This window comes from Camelus ferus, chromosome 5 (genome assembly GCF_009834535.1).
Source record: "Camelus ferus isolate YT-003-E chromosome 5, BCGSAC_Cfer_1.0, whole genome shotgun sequence".
Classification (NCBI taxonomy): domain Eukaryota; kingdom Metazoa; phylum Chordata; class Mammalia; order Artiodactyla; family Camelidae; genus Camelus; species Camelus ferus.
Genome location: NC_045700.1, coordinates 41336401 through 41362404, shown reverse-complemented (window position 1 = coordinate 41362404; position 26004 = coordinate 41336401). Strand labels below are relative to the sequence as shown.

The 26004-nt window shown below is 36.2% G+C and overlaps 1 protein-coding gene across 2 annotated transcripts in view; it reads left to right on the top strand.

Annotated features, from left to right (window-relative positions):
- Nucleotides 1-26004, top strand: part of SCN9A (sodium voltage-gated channel alpha subunit 9) — a 122490-nt gene that overhangs the window by 35966 nt on the left and 60520 nt on the right. For both annotated transcript variants that reach the window (XM_006180690.3, XM_032479613.1), the window contains exons 2-10: nucleotides 9455-9761; nucleotides 12447-12565; nucleotides 12915-13004; nucleotides 13561-13689; nucleotides 15122-15213; nucleotides 16191-16400; nucleotides 20843-20906; nucleotides 22157-22298; nucleotides 24488-24694. In XM_006180690.3, the coding sequence (XP_006180752.2) occupies nucleotides 9504-9761; nucleotides 12447-12565; nucleotides 12915-13004; nucleotides 13561-13689; nucleotides 15122-15213; nucleotides 16191-16400; nucleotides 20843-20906; nucleotides 22157-22298; nucleotides 24488-24694 (1311 nt within the window). In that variant the 5' untranslated portion in view covers nucleotides 9455-9503. The remainder of the gene's footprint in view (nucleotides 1-9454; nucleotides 9762-12446; nucleotides 12566-12914; nucleotides 13005-13560; nucleotides 13690-15121; nucleotides 15214-16190; nucleotides 16401-20842; nucleotides 20907-22156; nucleotides 22299-24487; nucleotides 24695-26004) is intronic.

Sequence of the window (26004 nt, the reverse complement as noted above, 5' to 3'; positions counted from 1 at the left end):
TAGAATATAAATATTTTAGCATCTATATAAATCAGATCAAAAGGGCAGTTTACATAGGGACACTTTTTCTATTTTTAAGCTTTATTCATAGGAAGGAAAAGTCTTGTCAGAAACATGCCATTGGGTTGCATTACAGAAGTTTATTTATAAGATATTTATTACGAATTCAGAATACATTTTCCTGTAAGGAATATGTAGTATTTCCACACCTGGCTCAGAGAAGCCCATTAACACTTCATGTATTATGTGTACACATAATACTATGAAACTTAAACATTCATTTTGTTTGTTTAATATGTATTTAATGTACATCAACATCGTGTTCCAGGTGGCACTGTGCTTTATACTGAGAACAAAACAGACGTCACTACCCACCCAGAGTTACCACGTGGCCAAGAGGATAGACATAAAGCAAATAAGTCAAAGTGTGATAAGTGCTTTCACTGAAAACAACAAGGTCCTAAGGAAACACTTCAGCTGGAGGTGACAGGAATAAATCCAGTGTTGGGAGGGCAGACACGAGGAAACAAAAAGTCCAAAAGGTAAACATCCCTATTCTCCAATCCCCACTTGACTCCGAGAATTGATACTGATTTCTATAAAGAGAGGAACAAGAGGCATAAAAGGATTTTTTTTCCCCAGAAAAATACATTGAGTGAATCCCTTTCAGCTATCCCCTGACAAGAAACTTCATTGTCTTTCATTTTTTCTCTTCATCCTGTACGTGTATTTGTGCATCACAACGTGCTCTGTAGCCTAAGAAGCTTCTAGCCCCGGTGGGCAAAAGGTGGACTTGACCATTTCCCATTCTCCATGACACTTTGATCTTCAGTTAGCTTACTAGCTCTGTTTCCTTGAAAACAGGTAAATGTGTGAATGATATTACTAAGTCACATGGCTTATGTTAATAGAGACTCCCTAGATGCAGAGGATCATCAGTTGGCAGACACCACAGCAATAAATATTGCAGAAAAGGTCCACTGGTAGATGCTAAAATTAGTGGGCAGATGTTTGAAGAGAAACTGGATTTCCATAGTCTAAACTATCTTCCCCAAGATAATTAACAACAAAGGCGAAGCAGTAACTTGATAATGGAGAAACTCAGCTGAATTAGTGATTAAGGTAAACATCTCTAATAATAAGACATATGGACATTGTAAACCACTTGATATAATGCACTAGGAAGGACATACCTGTTTTTTTTTTTTTTGCAGTAATCTTGTTTAAAAATGCATAACATACTCTAACCATCAAAAATCATGGTACAAACCCAAATTGGGGGGCATTCTATAAAATAACAGGTTAATATTCTTCAAAAGTGTCAAGATCATGAACAAAAAGACAAGACTGAGAAACTGTTACAGACAGAAATAGACTAAGGAGATAGAATAACTAAGTGCAATGAAAAAATGGATGGAATTCAAGTAAGGTATGATGTTTAGGGAATAATATTGTACTGATGTTGATTTTCTGTCCTTGATAATTATAACTATGGTTATTTAAGTGTTAACATTATCAGAAGTGGGGTGAGGCATAAAGGGGATTTTTCTGTACTACTTTTGCTCCCTTTTTGTAAGTCTCAAATTAGTTCAAAGAAAATTTTATGAAGTAATAAAGGAAAGTTGCACAGGGAGGAAGAGAAAACATATGGTATAAATTTCATGCTGTTGTACGCACGTATGTTAGACAGGTTGTAATAGAAACCTCTTATATGAGTTAAATATAAGGAATACTGAAACAAAAGGGGAAAAATGATCCCTGATTGGAGAGCCCATCTGAATATCTGAACTGGGAGAACTATAAATGCCTGATGGGGTTGACCGACTTGGGTCACTCTTAACACGATGACTCATGTTAAAACTGATGCTGGCCCACGTGAAACATGTGGCTTTTAAGGGACGCGACTCCTATGCTTGCTCAGTAGAAGCTCATCTCCCAGCACTTGTACTGATGTGCTGTGCTGCACTGATTGCTGTAAAAATTTCCCAGGAGACTCCTATAGAAGGGGAATGCCTGTCACTACTACTCTGCTAGCAATTTCTGGTTTGTGTCATCTGTTCTTGGGTTTAGGGCTACCAGGTACTCCATACGCCTCTCGTCATTTCCTTAACTTGCTCTGTGTGTTTAATGCATTAGTGTCTTGGATCATTGTGTTCCCTCTGCCCAATTAATAATGAAAGCAACAATCATCATAGGTGTTTTTTAAGGTCTTACTGTTTCAGATACGGTTCTGAATAGTTTGTATTTGTTAACTTGTTTCATTCTCCATCATCCTTTTCATACTCATTTTACAGATGAGTAAATTGAGATGACCAATTAAGTAATTTGACCATAGGGACATAGCTTCTAAGTCTTGAAGTTAAAATTAAAAAGAAGTTACCCTGGCTCATACAGTCCAGGTTTTAGAAATCTGCATTCAGGCATGTACTTCTGTAGAATTCTGACTTGTCTTTCCTGTATCAGCTCAAACCCACTTCTACTTCCCTGTGTTTCCAAAATACTTCTAAAATACTTCCATTTGAATAATTATATCATCCCTTATATTATGGTAATTTGTATATAAGTCTTTCTTACAGACTATTAACTTTTTAAGGGTAGAAATTTTCCTGCCCATGCCAAATACTTCTTTATGCTGATGACTCCAAAGTTCCTATTTCCAACCTAGGCTCATGTTTTGAGTTCCAGAACAATGTAGCTAACTATTTATTGCCCCTGTAGATTTTTTTGTCTCCCAGCATCTCAAATACATTGTATCCAAAACTTAACTCATCATTTTTCTCCCTTGGTTAAGCCTCATCTGCCTAGTTTTCCTACCATACAATATTATGAGAGCGTTGATTTGGTTGACTAAGTCAGATACCTGAAAGTAATCCTTGATTCTCATCTCATTCCTAACGTCCCACATTTAGATGTCAAGTCTAACTTTAATCTCTCAAAAATGACCACACCTCTACACCTCGATATGCTACAGTTTCACTTTCATTTGCTAGCTGATCTCTCTGTTCTAAATTCACCCTCTGTACTGTGGGAGACATGAGCTTTCCAAAATGCAGATTTGATCATTTTCCTGCATAAATTAATTCAGTCATTGTGTCTACCTTCTTCTCCAACTGTCTTGACATGGTTCCTAAAAAATAATGGAAATAATCAGTGAATATTTCCCAAGTGAATTAGTGTTCATGTCTTGGGTCTGTAGCTCAGCACAGATATTCTTTGTAGAGAGCGCTATAATAGGAGCACCAAAGCTCAGACCCATGCTAGTGACAATGCAAAGATTGTAGCTGAAACAGTGACCAGTTTCTGTGGATTTATTAACTGCCTATGATACCCTTTAGAAGACAGAGAACTGAAAACTGAATTATCCCCTCAGGGTGTTTACAGTGTAAACAGCAAGTAGATAATATAAAAATCAACTAGAGCCGTATTAGCAAGTAAGTTCCTAGGAACCCTGGCCCGAACTAAATCAGAGAGGCTTGCAGATGAAATTGTGGTCTAAGCCCAGGTTTCTCAACTCAGCAAGACTGACATTTTGGGCCATGTAATTCTTTATTATGGAAGGCATTCCTGTAGGGTGATTGATTGGCAGCCTCCCTAGACTCTTCCTTTCTACCAGAAAACAAGCTCTCCTCCCTTTTATTGAGTTAGGAGTTAATCATGATGAAAACCGTACTTCTTCTGGTGGAGATAATGCAAGTATAATTTGGTGGATGTTTGCCTAAAGGTGCATTCTTTATTCAAAGTTGAAGCAAAACATGAGTCTCCGGATGGTGTTGGCTCTTCTGCCATATTGTAGTTGATGGACATCTTGTGTCCTTTATGTCGACAGTAAAGTAATTGTCATGAAATTGTTTCTTATTTTAGAATTCTGTTCAAACTGAATGATGAAAGGGTTTTTGTAATTTTGTTTGCATTCATTATTCTTCAATTCTCTTGCATTCTAAAAGTTAGTGGCTCTCTAACAAATGCAGTGGAGAGAATCCTCAGCTCTTTGAAGCACTGAAATCATCCTTTAATTCTGAAAAGGCCCCACAGATTCTTGCTGAGTTTTTAAATAACCCATCAAGTGAGTGAAGTCTGCTTATTTCCTGTTAATGTTTTTAATGTCTCTTTAGACATAGGATTACACTGTTTGAAAGAGGAGTAGAGAGTATTATTGAAGTACTCTGTTGCTTAAAAGAACTTGTTGAATGCAGTAAAGAAAAAACAATGAAAATGTTATTTCTCAAATGCCAAGGCTGTTTTTAAAAGGGACAAGATTACTTAGGAACAAGTAGGGGGGAAATCCATCCTGAAGTGGATAATTATTACAACAGTTGTCATTTTATTTATAAATGGATTTTATCTCTTGAAGAATTTGATCCTTGTTTATGAATATTGCTAAATACTCTTCCAGAATGGGAATAACTGGAATCTTGCACCAAGAAGAGAAAATAAAATTCACGACAATGCTCTTACTTACCAGTGAACAGCATTTTAAAAAGCCGTAGATCAAGAGCTACAACTTAATCCTAAAAAATACAAAAGCAAGTTGTGTCATGAAAGATTGTATTATGTGCTTCAAAGAAATAGCAAGTAAGGCTCAGAGTTGTTAACGTTATGTCAGTGAGTGTTCAGTATCCCAGCGTGTAAGGCTAACGTTGAGCATGTTTTCTCATTAGTGAATTTTCAGTGAACCAAAGAATTAAGTTGATTTAACCACTAAGGCAGATCTGTTACAATGTAAATGGAACATAGACTCTTAACTGCAAGGAATTTTATAAGAAAATTCTGCAAAACAAGAAGCTGTTAATGAAAGCCAAATCTTCAAGGACATTTTCAGGAAAGATGTATATAATTTAGATACTGATAATTTATTTCAGATAAACAGTGAATGAGTTTTTAGAATAAATATGCTCTGTGTATATGTTTCATTTATCTCAAAAGGTACATAGGCAATTAGAAATAATTTAAATTTAACTGAATGTTGTAATTTTTTATTTGCTAATAACTCTGGCAACCCTACCTCAGAAGTGGGTAGGGGAGAACTGCCCTGTTGAGAGAACCACTGGTTTAGGCCAAGATCAAATAATAGAGCATTCTTATGATTATTATTTTAGTCATTTTATTATTAATCTTCATTTTTCTCATAATCACAATATTCCTATATGTTCCAGACTTTCCTGAGGATGAAAAACTGTGATTTTATTTTGAAATGTATTAACAATGTAATTTTAAAAGAAAATTTAATTTTGAAGTATTTTAATCACTTAGCAAAACTGCCCTGTCTAAAATTAGCTTGTTCTTGTCCTAACCTAGTTTCCACACAGCGAGTCAGAAGTAATTTTCCCTTATTAAACAAGAATATTGGTTGAAAGCAGGAGAAATAAACGTTGGCTGTCTCAAGCCAAAGAGAGATTTATTGGAAGGTCCTGAGTCCTCGCGCAGTCACTGGAAGGCTTTGGGAAGCTGGATGAGCTGGTTGGGGGAAATGAGCAGAACAAAGGGAGGGCTGGAGGCGGTTTGGCAGACTCACCTGGCCAGGGCTGCTGGACGGTTCTGCCACAGTTGGACTCTCCCATGGTTGCACAAAGGAATTCCAGGCAGACCTTCCTTCATCTTGACTTCACTCATTCCAGGGTCAGAGTAAAGGGAAAGTTAATCTATTTGGATAAGCTTAGGAGATGTGGCCTCGCCATACTAATGAGTAGCAAGGAAGGCTAGTTCTCCTGGGTTTTCCACAGTAAGAGGTAGGGCTCAACTTCCATCACCACTACTCTCAAGGGGAGATGCCTGTTCACCCCAGTTAAAAAGGAAGATTGGCTGTTAGAATTTCTCAAGAGACCAGGCATGTGTACACAGAAAGTCAATTGAAGTAAGTGACCCTTCCTCACCTTTGTGTAATTTCCAAATGTGTTGAGGACTCTCCTAAGCCCAGGTGGCAACTGCACTCACTGCCTTGTTTCTCAGATTGATGTCGTGCAGTTACCAAAAGGCGACTAACTTCTGGAATCAGGTCATCTGGTTTGTGACCATGGTTTTCTAATCTGTATGCCCTTTAAGTGCTAGAACTAAACCTGAGCTTCTCCTGAATTAATCTTAGACCAAAAGCAATCCCATGTTTATACTGAACCTGGAGGGACTAATACAGTGATTGGTGTTGAGTATGTGAGCTTGTTTTTCATTTTCCTAAATTTCTTTTCTCATCTCAGGACAATTTTCATATGTCTCAGTTTTTTAGCATGTTTTTATAATAGTTTTATTGAGGTATAACTTACATACCATAAAAATGACACCCTTTTAAAATGTGCATTTAGTGGTTTTTAGTATATTCACAGAGTTGTGCAACCATTAACATTATCTAATTTTAGAGCATTTTAATTACCCCCCCTAAAAGAAACTCCATTCCCATTAACCAGTAACCCCATAACCATTCGCAATCACTCCTCATTACCACCCCCAGCCTCTGGCAACAATAATCTACTTTTTGTCTCTGAGGGTATACCTATTCTGGACATTTCAGACAAATGGAGTCATACAAGATGTGATCTTTTGGGTCAGTCTTTCACAAGGTTTTCAGGTGTCATCCATGTTGTAAGATGTATCTGTACTTTATTTCTTTTTATTGTCAAGTAATATTCCATTGTGTGGCTATAACACATTTTGTTTATCCATTTATCAGTTGATGGACATTTGGGTTGTTTTCACTTTTTGGCTGTTATGAATAATGCAGCTGTGAACATTGATGTGCAGGTTTTTATGGGGATTTTTTTTTAAGTATAGTTGGTTTACAATGTGTGAATTTCTGGTGTACAGCATAGTGATTCTGTTATACTATATATATATTAAATATATCCTTCTCTTACTCTTTTTCATTATAGGCTAGTACAAAGTATTGAATATAGTTCCCTATGGTATACAGTAGGACCTTGCTGTTTATCTGTTTTATATATAGTAGTTAGTATCTGCAAATCCCAAACTCCCAGTTTATCCCTCCACCCCTCTCTTTCCCACCTGATAGCCATAAGTTTGTTTTCTATGTCTGTGAGTCTGTTTCTGTTTTGTAAGTAATTTCACTTCTGTCATTTTTTTAGATTCCACATATAAGTGATACTATATGGTATTTGTCTTTCTCTTTCTGACTTACTTCACTTAGTATGGTAATCTCTAGGTCCACCTATGTTGCTGCAAATGGCATTACTTCATTCTTTTTCATGGCTGAGTAGTATTCTATTATGTACCACATCTTTCACTACATTCTTTAAAACAAATCATCTCAACTTTAGTTTACATCAAAATATATGTCTCTTTTTACTAGTGTTGAATTTATAGAAATCATGTAGTAAATAATCTCAGTACAATACTTTAAACCCAAGACAAACCAGCACACACATAGTAAATTCTGTTTAAAAGCAATACTATTTGCTGCCTGTGTCCAGCAGAGTAGGCTGACCTTTGTTCTTCTTTCTCATAAGTATACACTTCGGTTTACTCTGAATCCATATGTAGGAATGTGATCTTATTTGCAAATATGCCACTTGCCTGGCTTTCAACACATTCTCTCCCATGAAATGTTGCTATGTATCTATTACTTGTAAGAGGCTTTTTATTCTCCACAATTGAAGAGATTGCTAAAGGAATTCTAGAATTCATATCTGAAATGTTTAAAACTTTGTACTTATATCAGAGGAACTCACCACTTTCTTATACCTGTGATACTCTCTTTCCTGATACCTGCCTACATCTCTATCTCTGGTTCTACATCAGGGTGGAAAAAAAGATGTGAGTTATTTAAGCTGATTGTATTCTCCTTTACTACAGTGAAACCGGGTTTGTCTTTTGCTGTGTGATTTGGTATGATTGTTTTTTCTTTTTTGAATGTAAGTTCCTTAAAGACAAAAACTTTGTTTTCTACTTCCCCTCACAGGTCTAAAGATCTAATATAGTAACGTGCACAGGTTAAGTATTTGCTAAAAACATTTAAAACGAAGATGGGTTAGTAGGTTGAACAATAAATGTGATGATAGCATACCATGGCAAAAACCAGACTGGATTGTGTGATATCATAAAAGGAGCATTTTTCAAAAAGCTAAATTTGCTTTATAAATTTTTATATAAATTCACAATTGCAAAATGATAATTTTTCTACTGTCTTTTAATTGGTTTTCCACCTTTAAAAAATACCTAAATTTCTGGTAAGGATTATTTTTACAGTGTCCAAATCACTGGGGTGAAAAGTCATTCATTTTGCCCTAAACATAATTGAAGTTAATTTTGTTGGACATGTGAATAGGAGAAACCTGGAAAAGAATAATTAGTTTCAGCTTCTCCTAACCCTTTTTTCTGAATCCATATAACCTGTGTTGTCACTATTGTGATTTGCTTAATTTTTATATGTAGCATTGGAAAATAAAAGAGCAGACCATGGCTTCTCTTAGTTCACCCTCCCTGTGTGTGTGTGATGATATCACTTAATATACAGCCTTTCAAGCTGTTCACGGTGGGTTGACATTCTGGAAGTTGGTGTGTCCCAACTCTCAGGCAATCCTAATTCAGAAAGACTCATTTTTTATTTCCTAATGGAGGAGTTATGAAGTTACCTTGACTCATTGAAATAATGAGTCTGTTAATTTTAAAATAAGAACCATTATTTTTCATGCTCTTTTATTTAGAACATTCCAAAATAATAATATGTAGAAACTCAGATTTTTTTGTGGTGTATTTTTCTTTCCTGTAGTTTGCAATGTTTCACATACACATGTCAGTTAATTAGGGGAGTCGTAATTTGAATGCATATTATAGTGGTTTGTTTTTTTCCTATTTTTCAAATTGAATCTATCCCAAATATTCCCCAAATTTCTTTTCTCTTCTTTTTTCTTCCCAAAACATTTTCCTAAATTGTTTTTAATACATAATAGAAATATATTTTTTGTGGCTTGAAAAGGAGTATCTATTTATTGTAAGAAAATCTGAATGTATAAAATAGAGTAAAACAATCTTCCACCACCTCACTTTACAGAAAAGAGTTTCCCTGAGAGGGAAGCAGAGGGTGTGAGTACGTCATGAGGTGTAAGACAGAAGAGGATCAGGTGACCAGAGAGGCGAGAGGAGAACCGGGGAGAGGTTCTGTGGGAAGCACAGTCATAAAGATTTTTAAACAAGGAAAGTGGAATTGAATTGCACTGAAAATGAATACATGTGAAAAGCAAAGAGAATTTTAAACTAGTTTTCAATAAGTTGTCACTGTTTTACTTTGTAAGCTGTGATCTGTTAAATTCCAATTTTTAAATTAAGATGGTTAGAGAGCATGGAAAATAAATCGTGTGCATAATAGTCATTTAATAAGTGTTCATTCAACATGATGATAATTCTGTGAACACATTAACTCCTGTAGTTGAAACTAAAATCTGTTTTATTATTATTGTTATGAAAGTACCATCCCTGGCTGGCAAGCACTTAAGGCTTTGTTTCTACTTAGGCCTCATGTAAGGAGCTGAAGGGGGAAAGAAAATATACAGGATGAAAAGATGGCAATGTTGCCTCCCCCAGGACCTCAGAGCTTTGTCTACTTCACAAAACAATCTCTTGCCCTCATTGAGCAACGTATTGCTGAAGGAAAAACAAAGGAACCCAAAGAAGAAAAGAAAGACGACGATGAAGAAGGTCCAAAGCCAAGCAGTGACTTGGAAGCCGGCAAACAGCTGCCCTTCATCTACGGGGACATCCCTCCGGGCATGGTGTCGGAGCCCCTGGAGGACCTGGACCCCTACTACGCAGACAAGAAAGTGAGTTTATTGTGCCTACAATGGTTCGCTCTGTGTTTGCCTCTTATGTAGAGAAAGATACCGTAAATTGAGATTAAGTGGAAGTCAGTGAAAAACCACATCATGACAGAAATGTTTAGTTAAATACCTGCGTAGGATATTTCAAAAGGTGTATTTTTTTTCTCACTTTTCTTCAAAGCTGGTTCTGTCACTGGCATTCTAGTCTGATTTTCTTAATTTAATAGTGTTCAGTATAGTGTTCTGCCTTTTTGGAGATGACATAAAAATGCATACTGGTGGGAAGAAAATAATTGTCAGTTTGAGAAATGAGACCTTGGGATATGTCCAGAGTGCTTTTGCCTTGGAGGTGACAGCTGAATCCATGGGATTATACGAAATCACTCAACCAATAATGGGTTTAGAGAGCCACTTCATTTAGGGTGTTGGAGAGTAGGAAGAGTCTGAGATGGTCAGAGACGTGGGACATAAGTCAGAAAATTTCCTGTTATTCAAAAAGAAAGGGGAAGAAAGTATCTCATAAAATTACCTGGGAAGTTGAGGCTAGAGAAAGGCTGTAAGAATGAATAAGGAGGATGGGTTGGTGACTTTTTGCAAGCGGTTGGTGTTAGGTGATGGAAATGAAAGCAAGATAGTGGTGGATAGTAGATAAAAAGAGCAAGCGGTGGCAGTCCACGCATGCTGAGAAATTTACAAAATTTCCACCGGAAAGATGGTCACTTGAGGCAACGAATAAATTAAAAACTCTTCAAACGTAGGGTATAATTAGCACATTGGAAAGTGGAGAAAAATGTTTCTCAATCTCAGAAAAATACAGAGGGCTGAGTAATGTAGCTAGTTGCTGATGTTAACAGACAAGGTATAAGCTACAGGTTAGGTTGTATTTACATTAGAAATGTGGGGAGAAGCCTTACTGTGTGAGACTTAGGTGAAAATAGGAGGATGAATTTGAGTCCTGATTTGTTGAAGTAAATGTAGAAACATCTGAGGAAATACATGTTAAATGGTGTCAATACTTTCCATACTACAAGAGTGGAAATTGTCTTCTGGGCGTCAGTCTTGAGAGCAGCAGATCTGAGAAAGTGTTGACTGCATTAAGAAAATGGGAGAAAGTTTGAAACAATCACTGTAAAGGTTATTCTACTGAGAAGATGAGAGGGGGGTTACAGTCATTTCTGAGAAATTAGGGCTTCATTTTTATGTGATGAATATGTATGTGCTTTTGAATAGTTTTATGCAGTGCCTTTATCACAAGTGAAAGTTTATGTCTTTAAGAAAAAATAAATTACCAGTCATCCTCTAGTAATAAGAGGACGGGTACATTGTTTTTTATCTTCATATCCTTGGTACCTTTTATGTTATCTATAATATCAGCAGCTGCTCCCACCATTTATAAAGAATTTACAATGTACCAGCTCTCTCAAGTTGTGAAATAGTAGATCTGATATTTAGAATCATATCTGTCAACTCCTAAGCTTGTATGCTCTAAGTACCATAATTCTCTAATTTTATGTTCAATAAATTATTAAATAAGTGAGCAATATTGAAATAATTTATTCAGACCTTGACATGTATGCATTTGCTAGTAGGATTTTAGAATTTGCAAAAGAGACTCATTCTGATACATAGAATTTCATAGCCATACCAATTTTTCCTACCTTATAATTAACTCTCCTGGGTATGTATAGACCCAGACATTCCTAAAAAAGATTTTTTAATGAGTTTAAAAAAATTTTTGGAATACTTTTATTTATTTACTTATTTATTTTTAATACAGGTACTGGGGATTGAACCCAGGACTTCGTCCATGCTAAGCACGCACTCTACTACTGAGCTATACCCTCCCCCCTTAAAATTTTGGAATACTTTTAGATGTACAATTTTCAAAGATAGCGCAGAGAACCCCCATATACTCTTTACCCAGTTTCTGCCACTGTTAACATCTTTTTTCTCTAAAAAAATTTTTTAATGCAAACAAAAATTGGAAATTTAAATTTAAAAATATCAAAATCATTCTTTTTTAAAAATTTCAAGTACATAGTAACTTGGTCTCGCCAAGTTGAGGCGGTAATATGATTCTCATGTTATCTCAGTTCGATTTTCCTGTCAGAATACTCAGGGAGACTTCCTGACCCAGAAAATCGAACTGAGTAGTGGGATTCTTTCAACTCTAATGTTCCTTAAGTTTATGAAAATATTTTTTGAAAGAACTCATGTTTTGTAACAGTTGCTACTAACCATGACAATAATCAACAGGTATTAAAATTCTCAAAGTGATATGATAAAAATCAGGGATAGTTTCTATTTGGTTTGTATAAAATGCCGTGTCATGAACAAAAGAAGTTGTATTTTGAACTAATTTCAATGGCTGCAAGTTATTGTTACTGATTTGGGTGCTGACGGGATATGAAAAAGGGAAGACATTGTATTTTGAAAGCTCTGAACAATACATGTTCATAAATGGCTAACTTCTTACTTTACTGGGAAGAAATGGACAGTGGACCTGGAGTTCATTGGCCAACAGGATGTATATAGTGCAACAGTGGCCCTGGAACCATGTTGTTGGAGTCTGATGTCAGTGTTTCTTTACTGTGACACTAGCACATGGAGGGGTGAACTGCAGATGTTCATGTACCAGACTGAACTTTCCGATTCTCAGTTTCATATTGTTTTCTCTTTGCTCCTCAGACTTTCATAGTATTGAACAAGGGGAAAGCAATCTTCCGTTTCAATGCTGCACCTGCTTTGTACCTGCTCTCTCCTTTCAATCCTCTGAGAAGAATATCGATTAAGATTTTAGTACACTCATATCCTTTTTAAAATGCTTACTTGCAATGGTTCTTTAAAATGTAGTTTTTGCTATTTTATTTAAATATAGATTTTAGTCCTTTCATATCTGAAAAGACTCTAGTTTGTCAATTTCAATATAATTTGGTGTAGATATCTGAGTAGATTGGGAGAATGGCAATTTTAGCATTTTAAGATAAATTACTTTTATCTATCACTTGCTTGTTCAAAGAGATTTTTTTTTAAAGCCAATAGACTCATGTAGGATCATTTTCTAAGGAAAAATTGTTAACGTTTCAACACATGTCTTTATCAAATATTTAAAGTCCCTACTGTGGTCTTTTATCATATTCCTTGATTCTAAGCTACCTTATTCAGCATGCTAATCATGTGCACTATTCTGACAAACTGCATATTTATGACCTTGAGTAGCCCTCCAGATTGGACCAAGAATGTAGAGTAAGTGGGGATCAGTACATTTTAATATAGTCTTAGCATGGTCATTTCTATACTTTCCTTTTCATACCAGGACGTAATTGCACCTATAAAAATTACAGTGTTTATCTTCCCATGTTATGTAGTTGCTTTTCTTTCAATTATTTTTTTCTTCTCTACAATATTAACCTGTTAAGCCTAGAATAGAATAATACATACTTCTAGAAAAATGACCTTATCAGATAACCTGCCTTGTTCTTAAACAAGTCACCTATCTCTTGTCCTTGTGTATTTTTGCTAAGAACAATGTAAAAATTTTCTAGGCAGATCTAATACCTGTATTCTTAGTAATTTTTAAATACCTCTACCTTCTAGGAGTGTTTCTGATATATACATTTTACGATTTTTCTGGAAAGGCCTTTACTGTAGTTTATTCTAATAGTTAGAATGGGTCCAGAAACCAACAGCCACCCTCCAATAGATGCCTTCCTTTGGTTGAACAAAAGAAAAATGATTATAAAGATTCACATGGTACTATATTCTTTTCACACTTAATATCCCAATGGATTCTTGTGTCTAGGTACACTTTTACTGGAATATATACTTTTGAATCACTTGTAAAAATCCTTGCAAGAGGCTTCTGTGTAGGAGAATTCACTTTCCTTCGTGACCCGTGGAACTGGCTTGATTTTGTCGTCATTGTTTTTGCGTAAGTACTTTCAGTTTTTTGAAATGCCAAACTCATGAAAATCTCAGACTGCACAGTATTCAGTAAGGACAAACCTTCAGGGGCTTGACTTTTCCTGAATATAATGGTTACATTTAAAGCATACTGTATGAAAGCTAGTCATCAAAACATACTGATTTTTTTCAGAAAGAGCATTTCCCACTCAAAAGTCTATGAGATCATTAAAATAGATGATCTTCCTCCATGCTCAGCAGTTGAATGGATAGTATATGCGATACCAGTTAGGTTCACACTTTTTCCAGGTTCTTATGCAAAAACTGATAAAACCTGTAAGAAACACAGAAAAACTCAGGCCTTATTATAAGTATGGTACTCTTTTTATTAACTGAATTATTAGCTAATATGTATATTAAAATATGTAAGTAAATCTTTTTATGAGGGCTGCCACCTTATACTAAACCTAACATTAATGCATTATGTATGTATTACATATGCATCCACAGTTTATTTTCAAGTGAAAAATATCACATTAAGGTGTAATTTAATTTATTCACATTGCTACTTTTTCCTAAGTGTATTGTCAGAAACATTTCCTTATGTTTTAAATCTCAAACCTGGATACAATATTTTTCCCTCTCTCATTTTGAATTGTAAAAGTAATACATGTTCATTGGAGGAATTTAGACAATATAGGAGGGTCTTAGGACCCCTAGTCTCCAGTTCCTGCACACCCTGCCCCATCTCCTTGTCCATCAGCCTGGTGTTCTTTGTGGTCACCTAGAACCGCTGTAGTTCCACCCACCACCTGCTGATAAGAAACACTGAGTCAAAGAAGGCTGCATCTTTTCAGGGGTCTCCTTTTTTATTGAGTATAATTTACATACCATAAAATTTACTTTTTTAAAGTATGAAATCGAATGTTTTTTAGTATGTTCACAAAATCGTGCAATCATCACCACTTTCTAATGCTAGAATATTTTCATCACCCCAGAAATCAGTCACTTCCACTCCCTTCTCCCCTAAGTCCCTGGGAACCACTCTATGTTCTGTCTCTATGGATTTGCCTATTCTAGACATTTCATATGGATGGAATCATATAAAATGTGGCCTTTTGTGTCTGGCTTCTTTTAATTAGCATACAGTTGTCAAGGTTTGCTGCTGATGTTTTATAGAATATCAAATATCTACATTACATAATGTTGAAGCCTAGTAATTAAAGCGCTTAGTTATTTAGGCATTTAAATGTATGAAACCATTTTCATAATATTGTATTTTGCTCACATCAAATGACTCAAATCAAATCAAATTAAATTAGTAATGATAGAAACAAAAGACTTGCAGAACTATAAATTTGAATAAGAAGTTCCAAACATAGGAAATACCTTGACTAAAGGCACAGGTAAGTATCATAGACTCTGTCTAAATTCTGAATAACTCTGATTTAATTCTACAGGTATTTAACAGAATTTGTAAACCTAGGCAATGTTTCAGCTCTTCGAACTTTCAGAGTGTTGAGAGCTTTGAAAACTATTTCTGTAATCCCAGGTAAGAAGTAATTGGTGTGAAGCATTAGGCCACTCGTAACTCCAACTATCTGGGAGTTGTTCTTTGTTCGTTTGTGTGTGTGTTGTCACCGTGTTTGTGTATAAACCCCCCTATTACAGATATGTGACAGAGTTTGTGGACCTGGGCAATGTCTCAGCGTTGAGAACGTTCAGAGTTCTCCGAGCTTTGAAAACAATTTCAGTCATTCCAGGTGAGAGTGGGGTTAAACACCGGGGCTGACTTTGATGTCTTGAGGAAAGACAAGAAAAACTTTCTTTTATGCAATCTTAATTAAATTTGATCCCTTGTATTTTTCACAATAATTATTAAAAGTCAGCCTTTGAGTTTAATCAATTGCATGGGTTTAAGAGGATAAAGACGGACATTTGGTTCACATCTCAACTTGAAATTTTCCCTCCTGTCTAACAGTTCATTTTCCATTTTGCTTATCCAGGAATGAAAATTTCAATTTGTTTTAATTGCTTTCCATATAATTGAGAAAAAAGCTACAGAATAATCAGCATGGGGGGATTGCATGACGTTATGTTTTTTCTTTCCTCAACAAACCATTTCTTAACTGAAAATTAGTAAGTTGTCACTATCTGCTCCAAGTCAGCCTCTTTTCTGTTTTGGTGTCATTCTATAAAGAGATGGTTTGTTTGACAACCATTCACTGAATTGGCACTTCTAAAAAATTATTTTTACAAGTGAGTGTGGGCATGGTTTGAGCTAACTATTCATTTTGACAGGTTGGTTATTCTTTGGAAATATTTTACAGTGTTCAGTCATTTGCTGTAATATACAAAGAAACAAAATAGATGAGCAAATCCACCCTTTTGAGCTGGTAGGCTGTTTTTGAACTAGGTTATCATTGATTTGATAAAATGCATGCATTTCTCGGAAAGCCTGTGTTTTGTTTTCATTTCTCATTCAGAGTCTTTATTTCATTTTGAGCATTTTTTCCCCCCTGTCTTCAGGCCTGAAGACCATCGTGGGGGCCCTGATCCAGTCAGTGAAGAAGCTCTCGGATGTCATGATCCTGACTGTGTTCTGTCTGAGCGTGTTTGCTCTGATTGGGCTGCAGCTCTTCATGGGCAACCTGAAGCATAAGTGTGTGTGGACTCCATTTGAAAATAACGAAACAATAGAAAGCATGTTGGATTCCCTCGACGAAGAAGACCGTAGCAGTAAGAATGCCTCTGTAGTTGTCAGTAGTGTGAAGTGGCTAAGAGTATTGTTCTCTTTTGGCAATGAAATGTTGCTTTCATTTTAATTATTTCAAAGTTACTCAAATATATAGAAAGTTTCTACAGTGTAAATTTGGATCATGTTATATTTTATTGGATCATATGTTTCCTTGGATCTAAACTTTCTAGCAGTTCTGGTAATGAAAACATGGAATAATTCCATAATTCTCAATTTTTGTAAGATAAAAAAGAATAAGTTTGCTCCAAAGAAATAAATTTAGCTATGCATGAATGATACTAACCATTAGATTTTATCATAAGATACATATTTATGATATACTATGGTTTTATTGCATAATTTATACTTATTTATTTTATAGTATAAATTATTATATAGTAGTATATTTTTACACTTGTATTATTCTTATAACTGTAATTTTGTAAAGTTGTGTTAATCATAATATAATGATAATATTAATTATCACATATGAAAATGTCTGTCTCAGTATTTCTAAAGATTTGTATAGCAGAACAGTTTACTTAGCTTTATCTGCACTATCCTTACATTATAACCAATGAGGAGTTTTACAGTGATTTCTAATGGCTTCCCTCCATAGAGGTAATGACCATGAAAGTTTAATTCATCAGAACTAGTCCTGTAGGTACCATTTAAGATGGTCTGTACACTCAGTCTCTGAAGTCTACTTAATTCACAAGTAGATTTTGGAATATCTTACAGAAAGCATAAACTGCAAGTTTCCTAAACAATTATCCACTAACACAGTTTCCCTCACCAGAGCTGATGAGTTTGGGTGAGAATGAGATCAAGCAAGACTGTTGTTTCTGTCTGACACCTGCAGTGTCTGTATGATGTTGCCCACGTGAACCTGTAAACCTTTATAGATAGTTAGCTCCAGAGCTGAGGTGGACATGTAAGTGCCTTTGATGGAAGGAGATCAGGGAGTAAGGGTCAGGATTCTCCCTAAATAACAAAGAGTTGTGTACATTATTTTTTTTTTACTTTCTGTGTTTTTTCCCTACTCATTGGGGAAGGTAAAGGCAAATAAAAACTAGCTAATATAGTAAAAGACTATAAATAAAAAAGAACTGAGAAAAATAGAAGTTTAAAACAAAACTGAAGGTTTTCAAGTAAAATATTTAATGTACATTTTTCACTCCCAGCATTTGATAAAGAATTTAGCATATTTTCATTTCCTTTTTTTCTTTATTTTTTCAGTTTCTGATTTTTACTAATATGACCTTAAGTTTTATTTCCAATTTCCAAAGGATTTTATTTCTTAATTCATATGCCATAAAAGTAGTATATCTTATAAGTAATTGTTGACATTTATGAATCAGGCTACAATGCTTAAACTTGGCTTTTTTAAACTAGGATCACTCCCAGCCCTTTTATTGTGATTCTTGATCCCATTCCTGAGTTCATGATCTGAATGATTGTTTTTAACCTTCTGGGAATTACTTCAGGGAATTTTTTCAAAAGGAGTAGAAAAAGCCCTTGAATTTTGCAACATATCTTTATATTGTGTTTACACAGATGAATGACAGATTAGCTAATGATGAAATTTTATACCACCATGCTCTCAATCTGTACATTATTTTTGATTTTCTTCTGAAATATAGTTTTACAGCAAAGATGTTTGTGTCCAATCTGAATTTAGTTTCTTACCGATTTTCTGTGTCATAGAAGCCCGGTCTCACTGCAGTATTTATTCAGGCATTCATTTATCGCGGGTGTTTGTTGAGTGCTTCCCAAGCTAAGTATTGTGCAGGTTTCTGGAGCTGCAGCGACGCGTATGACAGCCTCAGCCCCTGTTTCCACAGAGCTTATCTTCTAGGGGGAAGGACGGAGCAAAGGGAGGGAAACAGACAAATTAAAAATATTTCAAATTATAATAAGTGCTCTGCGGAGAAAATAAATCTCAGGGGCTAAGATAACAACTAAATGAGAAGACCTCTCTGAGAGAGTGGCAATGAAGCAGAGATCTAAAGGATAATAAGAAAAGAGAAAACAGTGGGAGTGAGAGTATGTATGTGGGGCTCCCACTTGAGTTAGAAGAAAGAGCCTGTGGAAAAGCCCTGAAACAAGAGTATTACGTGTTTCAAAAGTGGGAAAACAGTGTTTGGGTTAGACTTCAGCAGAGAAGAGGCAGAATGGCAACAGAGAAAGTAAGAGAAAAAGGCAGGGGTCGTATTAACAAGGATGCTTTAGCCCATGGAAAGGAGTTTGGATTTTATTTTAAATGCAGTGGTGTTGATCACTTTGTCTGCAAATATGGAGAGCTGATTGGGCAAGACTGGCTGGTAGATTGGAATAAGGAAGGCCAGTTAGGATGTTGTTTCTGTCATCCACACAAGAGAAGACCTGGAGTGGTGGCAGAAAGTGAAGAGGAAAGGGTGAATTCAAGATGACACCTATAGAACTTGTTGATGACTTAGAGAGGATAGGAGGGCGTGAGGATCTCTTCTAGGTTTCTGGCCACAGTAACTGGATAGATGGCAATGTGTCTTCTAAGACTTGCGTCTTCTACATAAGACCAAACAGTGACATGTAAGTCAGTTAGTCTTACCTGAAAATGTTTAATAATAGGTGCTGCTCTTTGAGCAGCTGTGTAGAAAGTGGGGGTCACTTTGTTAAGTGTTTTATATGCAATATCCTATTAATACCATTCAACAACTCTACTTTAAGAATAGGTGTTCTTATCCACATTTTATGGATGCAGTAGCTAAGTCTTAAAGTGGTAAAATAATGCACCTACATAGGAAGGGGTAGAAACATTATTTAAATCTAAGCACATCTGATGTCAGAGTTTCTGTTCTGCTGTTACTCTAGGAGCCTCCTAAGAATCACATCTTTATTTTTTTTGACCTTAGCCAGTTAGGAAGTTGGGCCCCTATTTTTAAAAAAAAAAATTTTTAGTCCTGTATACCATTACTCTGCACATTTGGATCAGTCCCTTGTATTAAGAATATGCCATTATAGTGAACAAAGGAAGAGATTATGAGTTTTTTTACACCTGAAAATGGGCACAGAGGGTACCATGAAAGGGGAAATGTGCATTTTATTTCAGTTCCATATCCTCAACATCCAGAACTTGGTAAGTCCTAAGTAGATATTGACTGGTGAATAAACAGTGAGGGAATTCCAGGAAATTAATGTCCTTCATTTGTAGTGTTGTCTTGCTGACTCCACCTCTTCTGGAGAACTTGGGGCTTAGCTGGGGCTCTTTTCCTTCTCTTTTTCTCCCCACCCTCTCCTTCCCCAGCCACACTTCCTCTCTGGCTCAACTCAACAGGTCCCGTGGCTTGATGACGACTCCCATCTCTGTATCTGCATCCTTGATACCTTCACTGACCTCAGGACTCATAGCCACCCAATTATTTACTCCACAAATAAGAGTTTAATGCCTAATAATCACCTCACACTAAACGCAGCTAACACAGAGCTCCTGGTTTTCCTTCAGGCCATATCTTGCCCCAGTCTCCCTCATGTCAGTAACTGGCAACACTCTCTGACCAGCTGATCCACCCTCGTGTCCTCTCTCTTCCACCACCCCCACGCACTCCATCCAGCCAGTCCTGCCCCCTTTATTTCATCCCTTTCTCTACGTGTCCAGGGCTCCTCCCTGAACTGTAGCCACAATCACCTCACTGTTGTCACTTAACCCAACCCCTGCTTCCACACTTGCCCTCCTGCAGTCCATAGTCCACGAAGCAGCCACAGCAACATTTAAAAAAATCGTCTCATCTCTTACTTCCTACTTCTGTTACTTCTTATCATACCAGACTCCTTTCCATGGCGTGCAAAGCCTCACTGACACTGACGGCCCCTGCTGACCTCTGCCGCCACAGTCTGCCCCACTCACCGCGCTGTGGCTGGGCTGGCCATTTTGCTGTTTCTTCCACACACCAACTTCATTTCTACCTCAGGGCTTCTGTTCTTGCTCTTCACCCTGCCAAGATGTCTCTTCACCAGGGTCTTTGAATGGCTGGCTTCTTTGTAGCATTTAGGTTCCAGTTCAAATGTCATCTCTCTAGGAAGACTTTGACCACATTTTATCACATTGTCTTAATTTATTTTCCTTAGGACATTTATCACTATGTGAAAATACCTCGTATATTTACTTACTTACTTATTAAGTGTCTTTCTCTATCCCCAACCTCTACCCTTACCTAAACACAAAGAACGAGCAATAAAACTAATTATCTTGTTTATCATGTTTGTCATTATAGTCACTGCTTGGCCCATCAGAGGTTGTCAGTAATGTTTGAGGGAGAATATATGAGAATACAATAAATGAATGCCTGTTGCCTGGAACCAGGCCCGAATGTGTGTGAGATGTCTATATTAATTAACTTACCTGCTGTATCATTCTTAAAGCTTCTCTCCATAATGTTATATTGTCGACTTTCTTCCTGAACAGAATATTTTTATTACTTGGAGGGATCCAAAGATGCTCTCCTTTGTGGTTTCAGCACAGACTCAGGGTATGTAATATTTGTTTTGATTTTAGTTTAATGGCTGAAAAAAGAAAGGAAAAACATACTCAATCAATTTGCTAATAAGAATCTTTGATTCTGTATTATTTTCATATATTTCTTGGCATTATTTAACTCATTCTGTCCCACAGTGAGTCAAGACTTTAAAACGTTCATGGTTAATGCATACATTTGAAAGCAAGACTTTGAGCTAGTGCTTGAATTAAAATAAGATACAAGTCATATATACATCTTAAGAAAGCAGAAAAAACTTATGTCCTAAAAACCCTACCGAAAGTTGGTGGGTTAGTTTGCAGCCTTTCTTCCAGAAAGGAGAAAGACAAAATCAACTTTTCTTTTCATTCTCCAATTTGACTCATTCGCCAATCAAGTATGGTTCATAGGTAACTGAATGCAGTGACATTTTGTTCGCTCTAAATAAAATGATCCCATGGACTTGGGTAAAGCTATTTTAAGAATGTCGTATTTATTTAAGTACCCATTTTGCTGTTTCTTCCATATACCAACTTTATTTCTGCTGCAGGGCTTCCTGCACTCCCCCTGCCCAGACCTCTCCTGACCAGACTCTGTGTATGCTGGGAACGTAAAAATAAACAAGATAAGGTTGCTGCTCCCAAAGACACCTAAAACACCATTTTTATTTGGTATCATGGATACCAATCCACCAATTTTGAAAAGGAAAAAAATCTTTATAAATCTTTATGAACTTACACAATTGCTGTATATTGGCTGTTCTCAATTCTAATTTACTCCAAGAATAATTTGGGGAGGCACAGTTTTATTCGAGGCCTATATAGCAATCTTTATGGGTACAAGAACTGTTGTATGACATCTGGTGAAAGTTGCCAAGTTTCGATGGTGATGATGATACTAACAGCAGCTGCCATATATTGAATGCTTTCTATGTGCAGGAACTAGGCTAGGTAATTTGCATACATTATCTTCTTTAAACTTAGTAACAATCTTAACCTTTTGTGGTAGGTATTATTATCTTACCTCACAGAAAGAAGGAACTGGGCCTTGGAGAATTTAAGTAATTTGACAAAGTCAACACCTAGTAAAAAAAATTGGGATGGGATTCAAACCCAATTCTTCCTGACTACAAATAATGTGTTCTTAATCATTGTTCAATATTGTCCCTCTAGGCAGGGGAACGTGGAGTTTCTCACTTCTCTGTAGTACTCTTTAGCTTTCATCCTGAAGACACTCTGACTTGTGATATCCTTTTCCTCACATAGTCAATGTCCAGAAGGGTACACCTGCATGAAGATTGGCAGGAACCCTGACTATGGCTACACGAGCTTCGACACCTTCAGTTGGGCCTTCTTAGCCTTGTTTCGGCTCATGACCCAGGATTACTGGGAAAACCTTTACCAACAGGTGAGTGCCAGGAGAAACATCTGTTGCATTCATTGCATAAAAATCTTATGTGGAGGGGAGGGTAGAGTGCCTGCTTAGCGTGCACGAGGTCATGAGTTCAATCCCCAGTGCCTGCATTAAAAATAAATAAATAGATAAACAAACCTACCTACTGACCTCTCCTACCCAAAAAGTAAAACAAAATAAAACAAAACAAATCTGATGTGTGTTCCTTACCAGCCTTGTATATGATATGGTTTATTCAGTTTAGAATGGAGAAAACTCTGTAGTCTCAGTGCTAAAATCAGACACATTCTACTTCCAGCACTATAGAGTGGACAGTTCTTAAATCATAAATGGTTTTCTTATCTTTTCTGGGCTTTTTGACTCGAGATCTCTCTCCCTGCTTCTGAATATAGCATCCCATGGGGTCCTAGGTAAATAGCAAGAAATGTACTGTGATGTTCTCGTGCATCACTCCTACACGTGCTGTGCTTTCCACACATGCCTCCCTGCGTGCAGTGCCCCAGACACCAGGCTCTCCCATGCTCACCAGGCTTTATTTTGTGAACTCCCACGTACGGTTGTTCTGGACTGAATTATATCCCCCGAAATTTGTATGTTGAAGTCTTTAGCTCCCAGTGCCTTAGAATGACTGTATTTGGAGTGAGGGCCTTTAAAGAGGTTAAATGGGGCCGTTAGAGTGGGTGCTCATCCAACCTGACGTCCTTTTAAGGAGGAAACATTAGGACAGGAGTGAGAGAGACATCAGAGGTACACACGCAAAAGGCCAAGTGAGGACTTAGTGAGAAGGCGGCTGTGCCCAAGCCAAGGGAGGGGCCTCAGGAGAAGCCAGCATTTTGATCTTGTACTTCCTTCCTCTAGGGCTGTGGGAAAATGAACTTCGGTTGTTTAAGCTACCCGATTTATAGCATTTTGTTTGGCAGCCTGAGCAAACTAGTATAAGAATTGAAAACTCAATTCGTTTCTCTTAATTTATCTCTCCCAACTCAGTTGCTCCTTCCTCTACACTTCTGTGTCCTTTGAAGATTCTTCAGTTTATGGCATCCGTCTCTTGGACGGTAACTCCCCATTCACGTAGCCATCTCCTCTAACTTGAATGTGGTCCTCTTGGGACTGTGAGCTCTGTCTTTTCACCTATGTATTCTCAGTGCCCAACTCCAAGAAGAAGGAGACCAAAAATGATTATTCTGTATTATAAAAACTAATAAATCATTTTTCTCAAATTGCCACAGATTCTTCTTTATACCTATTTTTTGTTTAATTTCTGAGAGTATTATAAATGGATACAGAAATTATATAAAAATCTACTTCACAGGAAAAAGAGAAATACACATGACTTCATAGTTATGCAAAAAGATACCTTTACTGAAAATTGAAATGAGGGGTACATACAATTTTTCTCCTGTCAGAATGACGAACACCAAAAAGTAGATCAAAAGAGAGACACTGTCTGAAATTCAGGGAGGCAGACTTTCTCACACATTGCTGGGAACCACTGGAGATGGTAACACAGGAATTTCTTTGAAAATTGAAGTGAATACATCTGTTGACCTAACAATTTCACTGTTAAGAATTTAAAAGAAGACATTGGTAACAACAGAAACTAATAGGAAAGGAGATTGAGTTCCTAGGCATCAGAGATAGGATAAAGAGACTTAATTTTCATTTAATATGTTTGTACTATTTGAATTTTTTACCATGTATTACACTTAAAAATTTTTAGTAAATGTTAATTAAATATAAGATAAATACCTCAGTTCATACAATAAAGCTGTTTATCATGTATTAACATAATAGATCAGCATTAATACTTCTTGTTATAGATAGAATTTTATCAGTAAAAGATACTATAGAAATTATCTGGTCCTATAATTTGAAATTGAGTAAAGCAGCTTGTTTTTGAGTAATTTTTAGACTGGGGGGGAATAATTCAGGGTTATTATGCTTAATAGTCAAGAGTCATACTTAGTACAGGTTTAATTGATTGCTGTATCCTTTGTACTGAAAGTGTTTATTTTAATACTGATCGTTTTCCATGAAGATACAATTTTATTCCTTTATATTTTTGATAACATGAAGTTATATAGAACTGTCTGATTTACTATGCCTAACGTGCCATTCAAGTTGAAATGACTTAAAAAAAAAAACTTTGTGTTATTAAAATAATGATTTCCATTCTTCCCTAGACACTGCGTGCTGCTGGGAAAACCTACATGATCTTCTTTGTGGTGGTGATTTTCCTGGGCTCCTTCTACCTGATCAACTTGATCCTGGCGGTGGTTGCCATGGCCTATGAAGAACAGAATCAGGCAAACATCGAAGAAGCTCGGCAGAAAGAGATAGAATTTCAACAGATGTTAGATCACCTTAAAAAAGAGCAAGAAGAAGCCGAGGTATTGTTATTTAGTTTAAAAATCTCCCTAGAAGTAGAAATGCAGAGGGGAACAAAAGAAGCCTTGTGGTCTGTGCTCAACCTTCCTCAGGGAGATTTTCCTTCCTGGATTCTTTTATATAAACTGAATCTTCATTCTGGTTTGGTTGAGGGAAGCAATTCTGGATTGAGTTAGAATTCACATCTGTCCCATCCCACTTTCCCCCGTAATCAGCTCACTCCAGCAGGGAGCATGTTTTAAGCTCCTCCTCCTAAACCTGTTACCCACCATCCCTCAATGTAAGCAAAATATATGGTATTATGCAAAGTCCCAAACATATATGATGGATTTCCCCAGAGTAATGATTGTACACAAATGTTTAGGGAACATTATTTTGATGTTAAAGTTAACAGGTACTTCTGTGAGGTAGAAAGTAAAATGTGCATCAGTTTTGGTTAATGTTGCAAGGATTTTTAAGGGAAAATGTGAGATGTTAAGGAAAATTGTACTTGTGGTTGTGGCCACCTTAAGTCACAAATTCTTGAGGATTTCTCCTTACTTCTCCCTCCAAAAAGGTACTTGAGTGGAGAAGTTTGAAAAGGTTTGTGTTAAAAGAACCAAAATTTCAAATATTTGGTAAGACTCTTAAAACATGTTGGATGGTTTGACCTAGTTAAATCTCTTCAAGGAATCTAACCTATTGATGGGAGGGTAGTAGTCTGTAATACAGAGAGATTTTGATAAAGATGTTTGGTGCGGTATTTTAATAATATTAAAAATCATTTAAATTTCTAAAAAATCAGGAAATGGTTAAGAGGATTATGATATTTCTGTGTCTTGGAGTATTATTCAGCCATGAAATGATGTGTTTTAAGACTATTATGGTAGGAAAAGATATTAATGTAACAGTGCATTAAGTTGTAAAATACAAAACTGAGTATAAGATGCAATTTAAAAATTATGTATATAAAGACTGGAAGAAATGTTAACACCAGTTGTTTCTGAGATGTAAGATTATGAGCAATTTGGGGGTTTTATTTACAATATCTTCATTTTCCAAATTTTTACAAGGATTGTTTTATTTTGATAATAAAAACTTAATTTTTCATAAAAGAGGTAACACTGGGCTATCCCAGGAATTTTATACGGAACCCCTAAAAGTCTCTTTCATTTTCTTAAGATGTTTTGTAATAACTTAATATTTTCAAATAATTCATTCTTCATTAAACTATAGAAGTGCTTGATTCTCTTGATAATGTTGAGTTCATTACCTGAACAAGGTATACAAATGGATTATCTCATCTCATGGTTTATGTGCATATTGTGTCCCT